At 46.0% G+C, this 20,280-nt stretch overlaps 1 protein-coding gene and 1 long non-coding RNA gene across 2 annotated transcripts in view; one reads left to right on the top strand and one right to left on the bottom strand.

The window, feature by feature from the left end:
- The window catches only part of LOC106610321 (max dimerization protein 4), a 36,637-nt gene extending 16,705 nt beyond the window's left edge, over positions 1–19,932 (top strand). The window contains exons 4-6 of the mRNA XM_014209608.3: positions 11,038–11,152; positions 14,160–14,322; positions 17,914–19,932. Coding sequence (XP_014065083.2) covers positions 11,038–11,152; positions 14,160–14,322; positions 17,914–18,107 — 472 coding nt within the window. The 3' untranslated portion in view covers positions 18,108–19,932. The remainder of the gene's footprint in view (positions 1–11,037; positions 11,153–14,159; positions 14,323–17,913) is intronic.
- LOC123744199 (uncharacterized) lies at positions 7,097–13,201 on the bottom strand. The gene is made up of 3 exons (XR_006770792.2): positions 12,863–13,201; positions 10,999–11,125; positions 7,097–8,064 (listed from the first exon to the last, which is right to left on the bottom strand). It is a non-coding gene; the product is annotated as an uncharacterized LOC123744199 (long non-coding RNA).
- Positions 19,933–20,280: the final 348 nt, after the last annotated feature.

Genomic DNA, 20,280 nt, shown 5'->3' with positions numbered 1-20,280 from the left:
TCTGTTTGAAGAGTTCATTTGATGCATGGTGTTGTGCACACACAACACACACAACACACACAACTGAATCTGAATTCCCTTTCAGATAGTCTCTCTGTTTCCATGTACACAAGGTTTGGTTCTGGGTGTTGAGATTCAGAGATTCAGAGGAAAGAAAGTAAAACATTCTGTTAAGCATTCTCTCTCTACCCCCTCTTTCTCGCTCTCTAGCTTTCTCTCTCTCTACCCCCCTCTCTTTCTACTCCCCCTCTCTCTCTCTCTCTCTCTCTCTCTCTCTCTACCCCTCTCTTTCTCTCTCTCTGTCTCAACCCCCCCTCTCTCTCTCTCTCTCTCTGTCTCTACCCCCTCTCTCTCTCTCTCCCTCTATCGCTTTACCCCCCTCTATCTCTCTCTCTAGCTCTCTTTCTCTCTATCTCTGCCTCTGCCTGACATCGTAGGAGATTGTGTACCCATTGTGCAACCCACACAATACTAGTCCGATGATATAATATCCATGGAGCCCCCACCACCTCTTTCTCAGAAACCCATTCTTATACTGACGCTGAAGAGAGGAGAGAATTGGTGCTTTGTGCCAGTGGGTTATGTGTTATTGGGTGTTAATCATTGACATCGGTACAGTGTGTATGCAGACCTGTAGGCCCATTCCACCGTGTGTTTATTGAGTTCACACCGCCTGTCCCCACGAGTCTGTCTGTCTGACTCCAACCTTAGCTGTCATGCAACTCAGGACAGGAGGGACATTTCGAGCGTTTCCTTGCACTTCTTATATAATTACATTACAGACTGTTGTTACAGCTTTCGAAAACGTGCATATTTAGTTTGGGCTATCCTAACTTTGAAATGATACAGAGATGCACACCAAACCATTCTTTAACTTTTAGATGTGTGTATTATTGTGTATTGTTAGATACTACTGCACTGTTGGAGCTAGGAACACAAGCATTTCACTACAGACAAGCATTTCGCTAAACCTACAATGACAACCTCTAACTATGTGTACATGCGACCAATAGCATTTGAACCACATCATTTCATAGAACACAACTTGCGATCGATCTCCAAACTGACATTTGATTTCTCACACTCCTTTACTCTCACTCGTCTCCTATTCTCTATTCTCACTCGTTCTTCTTTTCTGGCGCTTTGTACACTACGTCTGCTTTGTACGCGACAGAGGTACACTACGTGACCAAAAAGTATGTGGACACTTGCTCGTCGAACATCTCATTCACTTATTTGAAGGTGTGTCCATGTACTTTTGTGTATATATAGCGCGTGTTGAATCAAAGGTGTTTTTAATGTGACATGCTTTAGTTTCAGTCACCCCAGGGCTAGTTTCAGTTTTGGAAAGAGATAAATGAAACTAATTGCAACAAGGCATTCCAATAGACATGGAAATACTACCAACGAGTGAACAACAATAAACCTGTTGTTTTCTATGGCAACACAGACAAATCAAAAAGTGTGTGGAGACTTAGGCATTTCCTGCTGAAGTAGGCTAATTCAGCTAGCCACGTTGACCGTGTCGCTCACTCCTTGGCGTACACTGTGTTGTTTTGCTAAGTTGCTGTGCTTGACGCAGGTTTCAGTCGCTTGCGTGCTAACGACGGAGCCTCGTGACTCATAGCCCTTGTTTCTGTGGCCAGGTCTATGTGTGTGTGTGTTGATGGGGGACTATTGTGTCTCTGTCTCGCCTCGCACAGTTGTCACCATACACACACACACACACACACACACACACACACACACACACACACACACACACACACACACGCACACACACACACACACACACACACACACACACACACACACACACACACACATTCTCTCAGTGGGTGTGTCGTCCTCGCTGACAGAAAACAAATAAAGCCTGACTGTCTGTTCCAGAGAACTGACATTTCATATCTGAAAGGAAATCATCTCCCTCGGTCCTCTGTCTGCCTGTCTTTTATCGCTCTCCTTCTTTCTTCACATCTCCATTATTCTTTATTTCTCTCTCTCTCTCTATCTATCTCTCTCCCTCTCTCTCTCTCTCTATCACTCTCTCTCTCCCTCTCTCTCTCTCTCTCTCTCTCACTCTCTCTCCCTCTACCTCTCTCTCTCGCTCTCTCTTTCCCTCTCTCTATCTCTCTCCCTCTCTATCTCTCTCTCCCTCTCTATCTATCTCTCTCCCTCTCTATCTCTCTCTCTCTCTCTATCACTCTCTCTCTCACTCTCTCTCACTCTCTCCCTCTCTCTCTCTCCTTTCTCTCTATTATCATACAGTGCATTGCGTGCAGTGAAGTTGTGGTAAAAAGTTGATGGGTAAACTCTTATCGCCAGTGGCAGTGAGTAAAGCAACACACCCTATACTTTCAATGTGTAAACTGTCAAGCAAAAGAAACAAGTGTGGAAACTGTGTTTACTTACATCTGCCCTCCACTACACCACTGATGGCGTGGGCTGTGTATCTCACCACAAAGCCTGTTTCACATGAGACGACTGTCTCTCTCTTCTTGTTTTTCTCTCCGTTCTGCTGTTTCTGAGGACGGTGCGGTCGGGCCCATCAGATCTCTTCTTCTCTTCTTTCTCGTTAATGTAAACATGTGTGCCTGGGCAGGGGCTGAGGACCAGAGGGTGACAAAGAGAGAGACTGATGAGGAGAGGAGGGCTGTGTTCTGTGTTGTGTTCTGTTTCTGCTAGCCCCCAGGCTGAGACTGGATCCCTTCTTGTCCCACTTCCCCTCTCTCTCCTTTCCTCTCTCCTTTAGACCCCTCTCTCTCTCTCTTTCTCTCTCTCCCCTCTTTCCCTCTCTCTCTCTCCCCTATTTCCCTCTCTCTCTCTCTCTCCCCTCTTTCCTTCATTCTCTCTCCCCTCTTTCCCTCTCTCTCCCTCTCTCTCTCTCTCCATCCCCTCTCCCTCCCCCTTCAGTCTGTCTGTCTGGTTGCCAGATGTGGAACCATTCACCATGCTTGGCAACCCCAAAATTCCACCAACCCACCATGGCGATACGATACAGGCGATCCAGCTCAGGCCCACTTACACCACCCACCCTACTTGAAGTAGAGTAGGCTAACACCACGGGGCCATTTAGAACTACTTAGGTTAAACGTTTTGCGGCTTTTAAATGAAGCTTTTAAGAGGTTTTTTTTTTCGGAGTGCGTCGTAATGTCATGACCCATATCTGGTAAACAGCTTAGTATCAATTTAAAGGGAATGAGGCTTCCATTTTTTGTCACTAGATGAATCGGGGGTTCTGTTTTGAGTTGAAGTGGTCAGAATTAGGAACAAAGAGGATGGTGGAGTATATTTTCCAGAGGCAGTCAGACTATGTTCCCTCCTGTACTGGACGTTTAGCTCATGTCTTTCTCCTCCTCTCTTATCCTTTGAACAATGTGGACGTCTCTCTCGGTCTCTGTTCGGAAGTCAAAACAGGCGCGTCAGGCACGGCAGGGTGGGTTTTTCTCCTTCGGCCAAACATGACGAACCAAGTTAGCCTGGCGAGCGAGGGGAAACATCGCAGCAGTGTTTCTGCTGACTCCTGACCTTTACTAGAACAAACAGGCTTGGTCCAGCGCCAGGCGCAGGCGGGCTGCTCGTTCCTCCGCATCCACGGGTCGGTGTGTGTACGTGTGTGTGTGTATTTATGGGCTGTTGTCATTAAAAAAGACATAACGTAAAGCAAGCAAAGCACAGTGAGAGGACCTACCAGCATGGTAGGGTTAGGCTAGTGGGTTATGTTGAGTAGGACAGATTAGAATGTGGACACAGTGTTCTGAAGGAAGGGAGTAGGGTTAGGCTAGTGGGTTATGTTGAGTAGGACTGATTAGAATGTGGACACAGTGTTCTGAAGGAAGGGAGTAGGGTTAGGCTAGTGGGTATGTTGAGTAGGACTCATTAGAATGTGGACACAGTGTTCTGAAGGAAGGGAGTAGGGTTAGGCTAGTGGGTATGTTGAGTAGGACTCATTAGAATGTGGACACAGTGTTCTGAAGGAAGGGAGTAGGAGATCGCTTTTCCCGGTGAGTGCTTTGTGTTTGGCATTAAGCCTTTGCTTTGTGTTTGGCATTAAGCTTTTAAGTGTATGTGTGTGTGTGTGTGTGAGTGAGTGAGTGAGTGAGTGAGTGAGTGAGTGAGTGAGTGAGTGAGTGTGTGAGTGTGTGAGTGAGTGAGTGAGTGAGTGAGTGAGTGAGTGAGTGAGTGAGTGAGTGTGTGAGTGAGTGAGTGAGTGAGTGAGTGAGTGAGTGAGTGAGTGAGTGTGTGAGTGTGTGAGTGAGTGAGTGAGTGTGTGAGTGAGTGAGTGAGTGAGTGAGTGAGTGAGTGAGTGTGTGAGTGTGTGAGTGAGTGAGTGAGTGTGTGAGTGTGTGAGTGAGTGAGTGAGTGAGTGAGTGAGTGAGTGAGTGAGTGAGTGAGTGAGTGTGTGAGTGAGTGAGTGAGTGAGTGAGTGAGTGAGTGAGTGAGTGAGTGAGTGAGTGAGTGAGTGAGTGGACGGAAGGGGTTAGTAATTTTTGTTGTGTAATTCACAAAATGAACCATCCGACTGAGCCCAATCTCAGCAGCCAATGACAGCGGTCAGGTGGCTTCCTCATGGACGTGACCATGAATGGACCGCGCCTCTCGCCGTCACAACAGTCCAGAGAGCCAGCTTTACAGTCTTGTTACCTCAAACCCTTACAATCCACCAGGGCCCAACAGTAGAGGGACTATAGTCTATCCTAGAGACCTACAGCACTGCCTGGAGGCTAATAACCATTTATGAGCATTTATGAGTCTTTATAATCCATATTAGAGCCTTATGTCACAAGCCCTTAGACTCACTACAATGTCAACCATAGATATTTAGACATATTTAGATATAGATATTTATATATATCCTTTTTTTCCCCCCTGATGTTAATACAGCCGTGTCTGTATGCTACCATACCTTGATATGTTTCCATTCATACAGGTCGTTAGGGGGAAGTGGTCCCAGACCGGTTTGGCCATAGGTAAATATGAGCACCCTATAGTGTGTTCAGATCAACCAGTTCTCTGTCATGTCTGCTGTCTGGATCATCAAAGGGTCCTATTCACAGGAACATAAAAGGGGATACTATTTTCAAGCCACCCTGATGAATTGGAATGAGAAATGTGAAGTAGCTCGGTCTGAACGTTGTGTATCGGGAACAGAATGAAATGGGCCTCCTTTTTCATGGGCACTATTGTGTGTGGTGTGTGTGTGTGTGTGTGTGTGTGTGTGTGTGTGTGTGTGTGTGTGTGTGTGTGTGAGAGCCAGGCAATCTTGATAAATATTGAGTGACCAGGGTCAGGTTTAATAACAAACATAAGTAAGTAGCAGCAAGGATTTGTCAGGGAGGGACACTCACACACACACACACACACACACACACACACACACACACACACACACACACACACTGCGAGGTTTCTGGAGCGAGGAGACCAGGCATGAGAACAACTGGTTCATATGCGAGGTTGGGGTCAGAAAGAGAGGGAGGAAAAGTAACATCTAATAATCATCTACTTTTTAAATGGGGGGGGGGGCTAAAATTAGACATTTATTGAAGAATGACATAGCGGCAAACTCCATCCATCATCTCATCCTAAAATACTTTACTTTTTCTCTCCCCCTCCGAGTTAGGTCTGTGTTTGCCTGGTATGAGGTGTCCAAACAGAATATCTCTCTGTTTCACTGCTGTTGTAATAGTGGTAAACAGAACCTGGTTTCAGTTCAGATCACTTGGGACAGTTAGGATACTAAAGGCCAGGTCTCTGTGCAGGTGTGGATCTGGAACTGACTCCAGGTAAATAAACAGTGGTAAATCTCCAGAGGAGGATTGGAGGAGGGGGATTGGGGAGTATGTTTTTTCATACAGCCTAGATGGTTGCCCATTGGCTCGGGTTACGCTCGGATGATGTGTTCGCCGAGCCCTGCCTAGTGCAGCTGAGCACACGGAGCAGATTTTTCCAGCCAGAGGAGAAAGTAGTCTTCCACCACCACCAGATCGGACCCCAGCCACGGCCCTCGGCCTCCTTCCTGCCCGCTTCCTCTGGCCTCCCCTGGCCTGGGTCCAGCTGCTTCATGTGGGCTGGGGAGTGGGGAGAGTGGGGCAGGTTGGAGGTGGTGGGGTGGAGGCCCCCACCAACCCCTGATCCTCCTCTGAAGACACTTGTTCTCATGTGGGGTGGAGGGTGTGGAGGGTGTGTTGGTGTTGGCAGCCAGGGTGGGGTAACGTATTAGGGGGGGAGACGAGGGGGGGTAGGCGCCCCCTTGGGAGAAATAGGAATGAAAGCGCTGGAGCACTTTCACACGGCCCTTGTTTTCAGCTGAATTCCTGTCTGCACCTGCAAGATGTTTTTGCTCGACTATTTTTATAGGAATGTTGTACGTTTTTCTGAAGACCACAATGATTAAACACACTGAAGTGAAAGATGCCATTCTAATTGAGGTTAGGGGGGAATAACGATGTTTGATGTTGGGGAGAGAAGATGGCTGCTAGTCTAACGGTTCACCTTCTGTTGTCTGGGTCTTACTGACCTCCTAATGGACTGGGCTGGGAGGAAGAGGGTCTCGCTTCCTATAAAACACAGGCAACGCCCTGCCGTGAAAAAGAACAACTAGCTTGGGATAAGTACAAGGACTCCGTGTGTGTGTGTGTGTGTGTGTGTGTGTGTGTGTGTGTGTGTGTGTGTGTGTGTGTGTGTGTGTGTGTGTGTGTGTGTGTGTGTGTGTGTGTGTGTGTGTGTGTGTGTGTGTGTGTGTGTGTGTGTGTGTGTGTGTGTTGCAAGCGTTCGTGTGAGTGTGTGTGTGAGTGTGTGTGTGTGTGTGTGTGTGTGTACATGCACATGTGTGTGCGTGCAGCTGTGTGTGCGTGTTCACAACAGACCCAGGTGTGCTGGGCTCCTCAGCCAGAGAGCTAGCAGCCTGTCTGTGATTAGACTGATTGTAATGGAGGGATGACCTGAGGACAGACTGGAGGCAGTCTGCAGTTAGAACCAGTTTACTGTTCACATGGAGAACTGGAGGAGAGGAAGGAAGGAAGCCTAGCTAGGACATAGAAAGGCTTCATGCATTATCCTAGAAAACATAAGGCATTTTATTTATTTTGTATTTCACCTTTATTTAACCAGGTAGGCTAGTTGAGAACAAGTTCTCATTTACAACTGCGACCTGGCCAAGATAAAGCAAAGCAGTGCTACACAAACAACACAGAGTTAGACATGGAATAAACAAACGTACAGTCAATAACACAATAGGAAGTCTATATACAAGTCTATATATTGGACAAAATGGGATAAAAGTAGCTATGAAAAGAGTTACACAAACTGACTATAGGAGTAGTATATAATAGGAGTGGAGGATCTGATCCCACTAGGACACAAACTGACTATAGGAGTAGTATAGGATAGGAGTGGAGGATCTGATCCCACTAGGACACAAACTGACTATAGGAGTAGTATAGGATAGGAGTGGAGGATCTGATCCCACTAGGACACAAATTGACTATAGGATAGGCGTGGAGGATCTGATCCCACTAGGACACAAATTGACTATAGGAGTAGTATAGGATAAGAGTGCTCGGATCTGATCCCACTAGGACATAACCAGTGTTGAGTCAATAACAGTAGGTTTATATCAATTTGCATCATGCAGAAACCTCATGCAACTGGTTTCTGTTCTCTTCTGCTGCAGTAACATGCCACGCTGTCGGACACAGCCCATATCCAGTGTAGCGTCAAGTACTTTTACATTTGTTAATTTTACCACACATCACTCAAGCGACTGTCATCAAATTATCGAGTGCTTTTCTGTGTTGACTGGTGTGGCTGTGGTTAGGTGGTCATTTTGGGGCGTTGGCATCTGGGGCCCCTTGGGTCAATGGTTTTTTTCTCTCTGAAGGCCGTACACTGCAGTACAATATACACACAGAGCGGCCATTTTGGTTCTGAAGATGCCTTGGCCGTGTGACATGCCCCTCAGTTTTGGGGGCGGTCGACTCACGTTACGACGTCTTTCTTAGAACACCTGTGTGGGTTTTTCTTGGCCAGCGTTGCCATGAGTCTGGCAGGATGAGATATAGCCTGGAGAGAGTAGAGGAGACAGTAAAGGCATAGGCCCTGTGATATTTAGGTCAGTGTGTCAGGCTAGGCTGTCAGGCCCTGGATATGTGTAGCCCATGTCGTGACCAGTTTGGGACCGACACTGTAATAGCAAACCAACCTGCAAATAAACTGAACATAAATTAGGCCAAGTCATTTCTAAGCTTACGACTGTAACATACATCAAGGTACGATCTCTCCTTAACTGTTGATTAAAACATGCATCAAGATAATATCTCTCCTTAACTGTTGATTAAAACATGCATCAAGATAATATCTCTCCTTACCTGTTGATTAAAACATGCATCAAGATAATATCTCTCCTCAACTGTTGATTAAAACATGCATCAAGATAATATCTCTCCTTAACTGTTGATTAAAACATGCATCAAGATAATATCTCTCCTTAACTGTTGATTAAAACATGCATCAAGATAATATCTCTCCTTAACTGTTGATTAAAACATGCATCAAGATAATATCTCTCCTTAACTGTTGATTAAAACATGCATCAAGATAATATCTCTCCTTAACTGTTGATTAAAACATGCATCAAGATAATATCTCTCCTTAACTGTTGATTAAAACATGCATCAAGATAATATCTCTCCTTAACTGTTGATTAAAACATGCATCAAGATAATATCTCTCCTTAACTGTTGATTAAAACATGCATCAAGATAATATCTCTCCTTAACTGTTGATTAAAACATGCATCAAGATAATATCTCTCCTTAACTGTTGATTAAAACATGCATCAAGATAATATCTCTCCTTAACTGTTGATTAAAACATGCATCAAGATAATATCTCTCCTTAAATGTTGATTAAAACATGCATCAAGATCATTTCTCTCCTTAAATGTTGATTTCATGTTTTATGGTGGTGGAGTATCATCTCTAGCATATTGCCTGAGCCTCGTTCATTCATCCCTCCATCATCTCTTCATCCCTGGCTGGTCATAAATGGTCAGCTTGTATTCCTGCACCACCTCTCCTCCTCTCCTCCCCCCATTGTGAGACCAAGGCCCCCACATTATTGATGTTTGATTACCCTTTTCAATTTGCAGTTTACAATACATTTTGGGTGCTCGTTAGCGCGACCGTTTGCTCACGAGTTGCCGTAAAAGGCCCCGGCCTGCATCCCAAAATGGCACCCTATTCCCTAGATAGTGCACTACTTTTTCAGAGCCCATTGTGCACTATGTAGGGAATAGGGTGCCGATTGGGACGTAGGCCATCTCTTTGGCTCTCCTGCTACCAGAGGCAGCGCTCAACACAAGCATATTGTCCTCTCTCTCTGTCTCTCTTTCTCTGTCTCTCTCTCTGTACAATGACATAATGTGACAGAAAGCACACGCACACACTGAGGCTGTCGGGGCTTATGCAACCTGCATGGCTGTGTTGTTTGGACAGGCCATTAAACCTGCAGAAGGAGTGTGTGTGTGTGTGTGTGTGTGTGTGTGTGTGTGTGTGTGTGTGTGTGTGTGTGTGTGTGTGTGTGTGTGTGTGTGTGTGTGACACCTGCCCTCGACCCTCGCCGCTCTCTCAACACACTCTGTCCACAAGCTTGAGTGTGTGGGAGCGTGTGTGTGGGGATGTATGGAGAATAGAAAGTGGATGTGTGTGTGTGTGTGTGTGTGTGTGTGTGTGCGTGCGTGTGTTTTGCATGTGTGGGTGTGTGATAAGAGCAGTTGGGGAAGCTGGGTGTTATAGAGTGTAGGATGTTCACCGTACAACGTAGAGAAAAACGGGGCAATTCAAGAGGGTGCGACAAAATGAATGTCAAACACTAGTTTTCTTTGCCCTATGTCATTATACAGTACATAGAATGAATCATTAGATTGTTCCCTACAATATTAAAACCTTAATATACTTGTTCTTGACAGTGTTGATGAAGTAAGAGCGTTCATTTGCTGGGACAGTTGCTAGTTTAGACTGCCCCGCTCTTGGTTGTATCTCTTCCATATTTGGTGTTGCGGGGTGGTACCATTTGGAGGTGTTGCCGCTGGTTGGACCAATCAAAATCAACTTGATATCCTTGGCTTTCATTGTCTATATTGGCGATCAATCTATGTTGACAGGGGACGTTTCAATGGCAATTTAAAGGGAAATACTCTTTGTAAATAAATATATATTTACTCCCTATTTAGTTTTGTATTCAACAGATTTCATGTAGAAAAAGCCCATGTTTTCACTCACGAACCTGCAGCCACTAGTTAGCTTGTTAGTTGACGATCGACGTCAGCGCCGTTCTGCCCTGGAGCAGCGCCACAGAGTTCTATGGAGCAGTGACCACTTGTTGATCATGCCTGTGCTGACATTCCCTTCACCGTAAACATGCTACATTCTCAGAGTGAATCGTCTGTAACGTTGGAACCACATATGGTAGAGACATGGGGTTTGGACTATTGTTTTTCTGACGGAATGAACATATTTGTATAAACCTTGAATGAATTCATTATTTTATGGGTGAACACCCTATAGAGTGCTGACGGAATATGAGACACTGCCCTTTGTCATGCATATAGGAAGGGTTTGCATTGCAAATGCGCTAGGATGTCATTTCTCTGCCCCGGATTTGACAGTGGTTGCAACCAGGATGTGTATGCTCCCTGCGTGTTTCACTTTGACATGATCCCCCCCCCTCCCACCATACCCCACCTGATAAGCATTGTGGTTGAGTTCCAGATGAAAGTCGGACATGAAAACCAACAGAACGGTCACGTGATTCGGATCGCTCTCTAGCTAACCTCTGCCATCTACTCTCCCTTCCCCATCTCCTCTCAGTCTCTGCGTGCATTTGTGCCCTTTGTGTTTCTACCACACAGATGACTTCAAAAGGATCTCTCTACTTCACCTGTGTTGACCCTGCAGTGTAGGAGCCTTTCCTGTACGTGTTGCTGACTCAACTCACCTCCTCACCACTCTCCACCTCTGGTTGTTTGTGTTACAGACGTGCCAAACTACGGCTGTACCTCGAGCAGCTGAAGGAGCTGGTTCCTTTGGGTCCGGACAGCAGTAGACACACCACACTGAGCCTGCTGAAAAGGGCCAAGATGCACATCAAGGTATCACGACCACACAGAGCCACAACCAGAGCCACACTGAATGTTAAATGCAGCCTTCTAGAATTCTAGAATTGCCGTATCAGGGACATCAGTGTAGACTAGAATGAATAACTAGAATGAACAAAATATGATGTCGCCAAACTTGGTGGTGTTTTGGAAGATCATTCTATCGTTTGTAATTCTACGGGCCACAGACATAATCTTATACTGTAACTCCAGAACAACGGAAACTGAAAGTTCTTGAACGTCAAATCACAAAACCACAGGCCTTTGAAAGGGTGTACTGTAATCATAATAAGTCATAATTATGCCACTGGGCCCAGTCGGACTCCAGAGGTGAATAAATTATTGCATTGGAGCTTTTCCTTTTCTTTTTAAAGGACCCTAGAGAGTTACCCACTGGCAGACAGACAGACAGGAAGTAGGTCAGGAATGTCTCCCTGTCCTCAGGAAGTACCTCCTGATCCTACCTCAGAGGCTCAGAGCTCAGCTGCTGTTTCCTGAGTCTCCCTGCACCGGCCAGGCACTTACTCTATCTCTCTCTACATCTTTCTTTTTAAGTATCTCTGTCTCTCTCTCTCTCTCTGTCTGTCTCTCTCTCTCTCTCTCTCTCTCTCTGTCTCTCTCTGTCTCTCTCTGTCTCTCTCCTCTCTCGTCTCTCTCTCTCTCTCTCTCTGTCTCTCTCTCTCTCTCTCTCTCGTCTCTCTCTCTCTCTCTCTGTCCTCTCTCTCTCTGTCTCTCTCTCTGTCTCTCTCTCTGTCTCTCTCTCTGTCTCTCTCTCTGTCTCTCTCTCTGTCTTTCTCTCTCTCTCTCTCTCTCTCTCTCTCTCTGTCTTTCTCTCTCTCTCTCTCTCTCTCTGTCTTTCTCTCTCTCTCTCTCTCTCTCTCGTCTTTCTCTCTCTCTCTCTCTGTCTCTCGCTCTCCTAAAATAAGAAAACATACTCTAATCTTTCAGAGCCGTTAAGCCCTAAAAAAATGGCTAGCGTGCAACAAGTTGCATTCCCATTCCCCAGACCAGGGAAGAAAAAAAGCCCCCTTGCTCGTTACAAATGATATGTCAACAAAAGAGAAACTTTTAGAACATCGAAAAAAATCTGGACTCAGATGGGGATGATTTTCAGATATGCGGTCGAACGTTATAATTGGATTTGGGGTTGGCTTTGGGTCAGCCCCCCTCTACAGTTCATTACTTGTTGCAGCTCATGTACACCAAGTGACAACCCACTGAGCAAAACCGGATTGAATAAACGTTGTTTTAATGTCCTTTCGACCAAAAAATGGTGATGTCATTGAATCAGCGTGGGAATTTACACTTTTTCACCCAACTTTTAACCTAAATGCAATGACATGGGGACATTTTTGTTGATTTCACGTTAGTTGACAACTCAACCAAATGTAAACCAAAACTAGATGTTGAACTGGCGGTGGGAAGCTTAGTACGGTCGGTAAACAGGACCGCAGAAGGACCGTTACAAAGGGAAGTGGATACTCTTTTTTGTACCGCTACGAAACCGCAAGCGCTACAACATTGTTTACTTCCTGCATTAAAGGTACAATCTGAAATTACAGCGGATTGAGTCTTGAAGAATATAACTTCATCGATGAATTTGGGATGGGTTCTGTTTCTCTAACCAGGTCCCTCAACTTTATATCAAACCAAGTGGCAGGGCTGTACTTTAGTTGCAAAACGAATTCCAGTTTGTGTCTTTACCGTTGCGATGCAGTAGACTTCAGACGGTTACAGTCTAGTTCTCCACAGCTGTTGCACGGACTGTGTGGGTGAGAGCGCGTGGTCGGTGGAAAAACCCTCTTTTAACTCTTCACATCCTGTTTACGATACATAGGCCTGTCCTCTGGTGTACTGGTGTTCTAATATCTACGGTTTTAGTTTGGTTAGTAGGAATCTCTAAAAGCACGGGGTTACAGCGCTTGGTTCATTTTCTTGTTCTTCCCCTGTTTAAAAATCCCTTGGTTGGAATTGTGTCGCAATCTGGGTAGTGTGTGAGTAATATCTGCCGTTGGGTCAGCTGAAGTCATGTTGCTGCTATGGTTTCACTTCCTTATTATAATCACTAATGTGAGAACATGCACGTGTGTGCGTATTGCTCAACCTCCAAACAGCTGAGTTTGAGCTATCAGAAGTAAATCTATATGATCATATGAAGAATGATTTCAGTTAAATCAATAACTCGTGAGTGCAAGCACATAATGAACTCACAAATATTCCTCTTTTTTTTTGTATTCACAGTGTTCCATTGTTGTTCCTAATAAAGACTCCATCAAGCGTCAGACCAGAGTTCAAATACTATTTGAAATATCTCAATTACTTTCACATACATTTGAAATAAGCATTCTGAAACGTTGTATTTGAAAACACAAGTAGTTGAATATTTTAATGGATTTGGAAATACACTTGGATAGTATTTAACAATTCTCAAAATACACTGACTAAAATACACTCCCGTGCATTTAACCCAGGTATTTGAAAACAGTGTTTGAAATAAGTATTTGAAAATACTGTCAAATACAATTTGGTAGACAATTTTTTTTTTTTTTTTTACAAATGACCATTCAAATTCTCAAATAAAAGTACTTGTTTTGGGCTGTGTATTTGAAAATACTGAAATACACAGAAAAAGTATATTAAATACCAGATACTCAAATACACATGTATTTGAACATGTCTGTCAAGTGTAAAATGTGTGTTTGCCCCAATGTCATTCTAAATGTGTGTGTGTGTCCCAATGTCATTCTAACTGTGTGTGTGTGTGTGTGTGTGTGTGCCCCAATGTCATTCTAAATGTGTGTGTGTAGTGTGTGTGCGTGTGTGTGCGTGCGTGCGTGTGTGTGTGTGTGTGTGTGTGTGTGTGTGTGTGTGTGTGTGTGTGTGTGTGTGTGCCCCAATGTCATTCTAAATGTGTGTGTGTGTGTGTGTGTGTGTGTGTGTGTGTGTGTGTGTGTGTGTGTGTGTGTGTGTGTGTGTGTGTGTGTGTGTGTTCCCCCTGTAGAAGCTGGAGGAGGCGGACAGAAAGGCTCTGAACACCAAAGAGCAGCTCCAGAGAGAGCACCGCTACCTCAAACGACGTCTGGAACAGCTGGTGATGCCTGGAGGCGTGGAACGTACCCGAACCGACAGCCTAGGTTCCACCATCTCCACCGACTCAGAGCAAGGTACGCTGGGACACCCGCATGACACACAACATACAAGGTACTCAGAGCAAGGTACGCTGGGACACACGCTTGACACACGACATACAAGGTACTCAGAGCAAGGTACGCTGGGACACGCGCTTGACACACGACATACAAGGTACTCAGAGCAAGGTACGCTGGGACATATGCATGACACACAAGGTACTCAGAGCAAGGTACGGTGGGACATACGCATGACACACACACACGCTGCTCCCTGAAGCCTTTAGTAACCTATGAATGCGGTTTTCATTTATCCTTTGACCCCCCTTTGATTTAACAACTGATGTGGATGACTAGAACCAGGTGTGGGGACTCTTTAGGTCAAGTCAATGACCGTAAATGAACTAATTAGTGGTCGAGGGGAGCGAGAACTAGCAGCACTGCAGCTCTTGAGTAGAACACTCAGTATTTTCTAGCACAGAATTCATCTTTTCCACAAGATATAGTATGTTACAAACATCACCAAACAGCACCAAACAGCACCAAACAGAACCCCTATACACCACTGCATTACCTTAGCCAATGATCTACCAGTACCAGTGAGCCAGTTTGCCACAGTAGGAAAATGTGAGTTATTATGTGGATTATAATTCATTCATATTTTTGTAGGGTTGATACATTTTTTGTAAGGGGAAATCAGGTCTGAAATTACAAAGTGGAAATAACAAACTTTAGAAGCCTTTTTAAACCTCAAATACACCACAGGTATTCTCCTGCAAACGATAGTTCTCCTGCAACAGGGTGATCAAATTAAGAGCTTACATCTGTACAGACACACAAATCCCTATACTGTGTATAGCCACTGATCCATACATAATGCGAACAGGTCACCGACCCCATCTGTATATAACCAAGCCAAGTTATACAGACCGATTCTCTATATTGTTCGCAGCTTCGTTAAAGCCACTGACTCGGCTTGGGGGGCCCTGACCTCTTCACCTGACCTGATATAACCGTTCCTTAAAACAGCTGAATAGTCCACTGAACCACTCCTTATCTAGCAGAAGCACTGATCCACATGTAATGGAGATCAATACTATCCACAGCTTCAGTGCAGGACTCTGCCTGACCTCCACCTCTACTACATAGAGTGGATACTGCCCTGAAGCCTCCAGGCCCTTGATACAACCTAGTTCCCTCTACCATGCTCTAGTCTATTGTGATGCCTCTCCTTCCCTGCCTGTTCTGGACACAGTGTTGACTTGATGGACTCCTATAGTGCTTTCGCCTACACCTCAATCTGTACAAAGCCTGAGAGAACTACTGGCCAGTGTATTGCTCTGTACACACCTGCAAACACACACACACACACACACACACACACACACACACACACACACCACACACACACACACACACACAATGCCCCTCTCGACGCCTGGTGAAGACCACACACACCTGCTGGTTGGTTTAGAGGTCACGCCCGGGTGTCAAGGTCAAGCTACTCTGCTGCCACTCACACAATTACTAAACACAGAAGCTGTAGCTAGACTGGAGTCGGGCTGGAGCTAGACTGGAACTAGACTGGAGCCGGGCTGGAGCTAGACCGATGCTAGACTGGAACTAGACTGGAGCCGGGCTGGAGCTAGACTGGAACTAGACTGGAGCCGGGCTGGAGCTAGACTGGAACTAGACTGGAAGTAGGCTGGAGCCGGGCTGGAGCTAGACTGGAACTAGACTGGAGCCGGGCTGGAGCTAGACTGATGCTAGACTGGAACTAGACTGGAGCCGGGCTGGAGCTAGACTGGAACTAGGCTGGAGCTAGACTGGAACTAGGATGGAGCTATGCTGGAGCTAGACTGGAACTAGGCTGGAGCTAGACTAGAACTAGGATGGAGCTATGCTGGAGCTAGACTGGAACTAGGCTGGAGCTAGACTGGAACTAGGATGGAGCTATGCTGGAGCTAGGCTGGAGCTAGACTAGAACTAGGATGGAGCTATGCTGGAGCTAGGCTGGAGCTAGACTAGAACTAGGATGGAGCAATGCTGGAGCTAGACTAGAACTAGGATGGAGCTATGCTGGAGCTAGACTGGAACTAGACTGGAACTAGGCTGGAACTAGGCTGGAGCTAGACTGGAACTAGGATGGAACTAGGCTGGAACTAGGCTGGAGCTAGACTGGAACTAGGATGGAGCTATGCTGGAGCTAGGCTGGAGCTAGACTAGAACTAGGATGGAGCTATGCTGGAGCTAGACTAGAACTAGGATGGAGCTATGCTGGAGCTAGACTGGAACTAGGCTGGAACTAGGCTGGAGCTAGACTAGAACTAGGATGGAACTAGGCTGGAACTAGGCTGGAGCTATGCTGGAGCTAGACTAGAACTAGGATGGAGCTATGCTGGAGCTAGGCTGGAACTAGGATGGAGCTAGACTGGAACTAGGATGGAGCTATGCTGGAGCTAGACTGGAACTAGGATGGAGCTAGACTGGAACTAGGATGGAGCTAGACTGAAACTAGGATGGAACTATGATGGAGCTAGACTGGAACTAGGATGGAGCTAGGCTGGAACTAGGATGGAGCTAGACTGAAACTAGGATGGAACTATGATGGAGCTATGCTGGAGCTAGACTGGAACTAGGATGGAGCTAGACTGGAACTAGGATGGAGCTAGACTGAAACTAGGATGGAACTATGATGGAGCTATGCTGGAGCTAGACTGGAACTAGGATGGAGCTAGGCTGAGCTATAAGGGGCTGGTGCTGTTAAAGATGCCATGTCTGCTCCTTCTGCTTATTCCAACTGAAGTTCATTTAAATTAATCCCTCAAGGTTTTTGTATGAAACTCTCAAAATGACCGTTTGTTGGGCGATTACATGGATGGCTTCTCTCGAATCATATGACCACGTTCCAGCCATTTTTTAAAATGGGAACCGAGTTGACCAAGCTCGATGGCTGCGTTTGCACATGCAGTCCAATTCTGATATTTTCTTTACTAATTGGTCTTTTGACCAATCAGATCAGCTCTGAAAAATATATGATGTGAAAAAAATCTGATGTGATTTGTCAAAATACCAATTAGTGGAAAAAATGTGAACAGTATCTCTCCTACTTGGCTCCTGGAGGCCCCTGGGTAGGAGACGGGTGTTGTTGTTTACTGATCATGAGGGTGGTAAACACGTGGGGGATGTTTATCAGTAGGGGGAGAGATTACTGGAGGTAGTACAGAGACCTGCCTGTTATACAAAGTTAATGACCGTCTAAATCCGGCCCTAATCCGCCCGGCGACACACAGAGAGGGCTCCTCAGTGTACGTGCCCAAAGTTCAACACGAACGAAATACAACAACGCTGTTTTGTACCCCTCTCTCTCTCTGTCTCTCTCTCTCTCTCACACACTCACACACACACACACACACACGCACACACACTCCATCTCCCTCTCTCTCTATTTATCTCCCTCTCTTTCTATCTCTCGCTTTGTTTCTGTTTCTATCTCTCTGAAAGTCCTGTTGTAGTTATTGATTTGATTCCATGAAGTGTGGAGACTAACAGTATGTCTCTCTCTCTCTCTCTCTCTCTCTCTCTCTCTCTCTCTCTCTCTCTCTCTCTCTCTCTCTCTCTATGCAGAGGTGGACATTGAAGGCATGGAGTCCCCCCTGGGCGAGGGTGAGCTTGGCGAGGGGGACAGTGTGGACGAGAGCATCAGCGACGACGGCCTCCTGGACGGCGAGGAGGAGGAGGACTACAACCTGCAGAGCAGCTCCAGCGACGCCAGCTACACACAGCATTCCTCCCACAGACTGCAGCCGCACCACTGCTAGGGGCCACCAGGGGGCCCCTGAGGGCCACACCTCCAATCAGCCCTCTATGACCCCAGCCCCACGTACCCTGCTATTCCCTTCCTACCCCCCCTAATATTGCCCCAGCACGCACCCCCCGAGCCCACGCTACGCCGTCATCAGCCACTCCCCCAGCAAACAGCGGCTGTGGTCTCCCCCTCCTCCGCCCATCACCAGTGTCCACATTGGCGCTTATTCCCTGGAACCAGGAAGTAGACTGTAGACGTTCCTGTCGGGGCTGACTTCCTGACTTTCTCCTGTCCTAACCCCTACACCACACCCTACCTCACCCCTATCCTATCACCCCTTGTCCCGCTTATCTTGCCTAACCTGACCCCCAGACCTCCCTCACCTCTACCTGTTGTTGTGGCTGCGGGATCGATATAGCAGAGCAGTTTGTGGTTTTGTTGGGGACCTCTGGTGTGGTGGCAGACAGCTTTGACTTGTCAATGGGAACTCAGCATGTGTGTGTTTAACTGTGTGTGTGTGTGTGTGTGTGTGTGTGTGTGTGTGTGTGTGTGTGTGTGTGTGTGTGTGTGGTGTGTGTGTGTGTGTGTGTGTGTGTGTGTGTACGTGGTATAGGATAGAACGTTAGCAGGCACACTTTCTGATGGAGAAAAAAAAGAACGTTCTATTGGAACATATCTCTTGTTAATCTACAAACCCCAATCAATGTTACCAAATGTACTGGACATTAGGGTCAATATTTCTAAGGGCAGCACATTGATATCTCTCCCTCTGGCTGAGTTCCTTAACCACTACTCCACACTACCGAACACGACACTAGAAGTGGGTCTGAAATGGCACCCTATTCCCTATATGGTGCAAGTGTCTGGAATGGCACGCTATTCCCTAAATATTCACACACGGTGCATCCCCAGAATCGCGAACCGTACTTTACTTTTCAGTAGCATATTGATGTAGCAATAAAACACGGAAAGATATGATACTGCTTTCTCAAGCATTTAAGCGATTCTGGTGGGTTAATTTTGTCCCAAAATGGCGGCATGGTTGCCCTCTTTTACTAAGTTATAGAGGGCAACTGGGCATTGTGGAGTGGAAGACAGTGGATCAGCAGGATCAGGCTAACCGTTCCTGTTATTCACTAATAGATCCATTTATTACCCTGCTGTCATCAGTCTACTCCTAGTTCCAACAGTTCTAGATGTGTGTATGTGTGTATGTATGTATGCAGGCGTGCATGCGTAAGTGGGTGTGTGCACGGTCGGTAGACATTGACAAGTCAAAGCTGTAGAAGTGCATAAAAATAAAAAGCCAGCTCTAATGATCAGCTCTCTGTAGAGGAATAGGTATTGCATCAAAACTAATCATAACAATGCTTTCATTTCTCTAACTCAAAGGTAGATTAATGTATTTTCTCTGCTATATCTGTTAGCTAGATACTACTTCTGAAGCTTTGGGGACATTGTAAAAGACCAATGTAATGTATTAGAAATGTACAGCACTGTCTCCAAAGCCATGCACACTAGTATAAAATATTGACGGAAGAGGCATATCTTTGGCCTTCTGAACATTTAACCGTTTAGGCCCGAGTTTCTCTCGTAATCCTTAGAGCTTGGCATTCCAACACTTTAAAAAGGGCCAGTCCACAACTTGGCAGGTCTGACCAAAAAAAGAACAACAAAAAAAATCACAAAAGACTTAGAAAAACGTTGCAATGAAAAAAAAAAGCTATCGGTCACTGAAAGTGATAGTGTAGTCTATATTTTCTATTCTATTTTCCTAAATGTTCTCGTTTAACGAAAAGACAAAAAAGAAGAGTATATCTATATAAATATATGACAGACGCAGACAGACAGACACGACAGACAGACAGACAGACAGACAGACAGACAGACAGACAGACAGACAGACAGACAGACAGACAGACAGCGCGACAGACAGACAGACAGACAGACAGACAGACAGACAGACAGAAGGCCAGGCTAGTTGAAGGTAGAGAGAGTGTAGGACAGGGAGGCTAGGAACCTGGCTGCCCCCTTTTCTCTAGTACTCTCCCCAATGTCATTCTGTGCCTTGGTGAGCCTTGGTGACTGTTGTCGTGTGCCCCCCTCCCTCCTCCTCCCTCCATCCCTACTCAGGTCTTGACCCTGCTACACACTCTCCGAACATCCACCCCCTTGCACCCCAGCTC

The sequence above is a fragment of the Salmo salar genome, chromosome 08, assembly GCF_965601325.2.
Source record: "Salmo salar chromosome 08, fSalSal1, whole genome shotgun sequence".
In the NCBI taxonomy this organism is placed as follows: Eukaryota; Metazoa; Chordata; class Actinopteri; order Salmoniformes; family Salmonidae; genus Salmo; species Salmo salar.
This window is presented reverse-complemented; position numbering and strand designations above follow the sequence as displayed.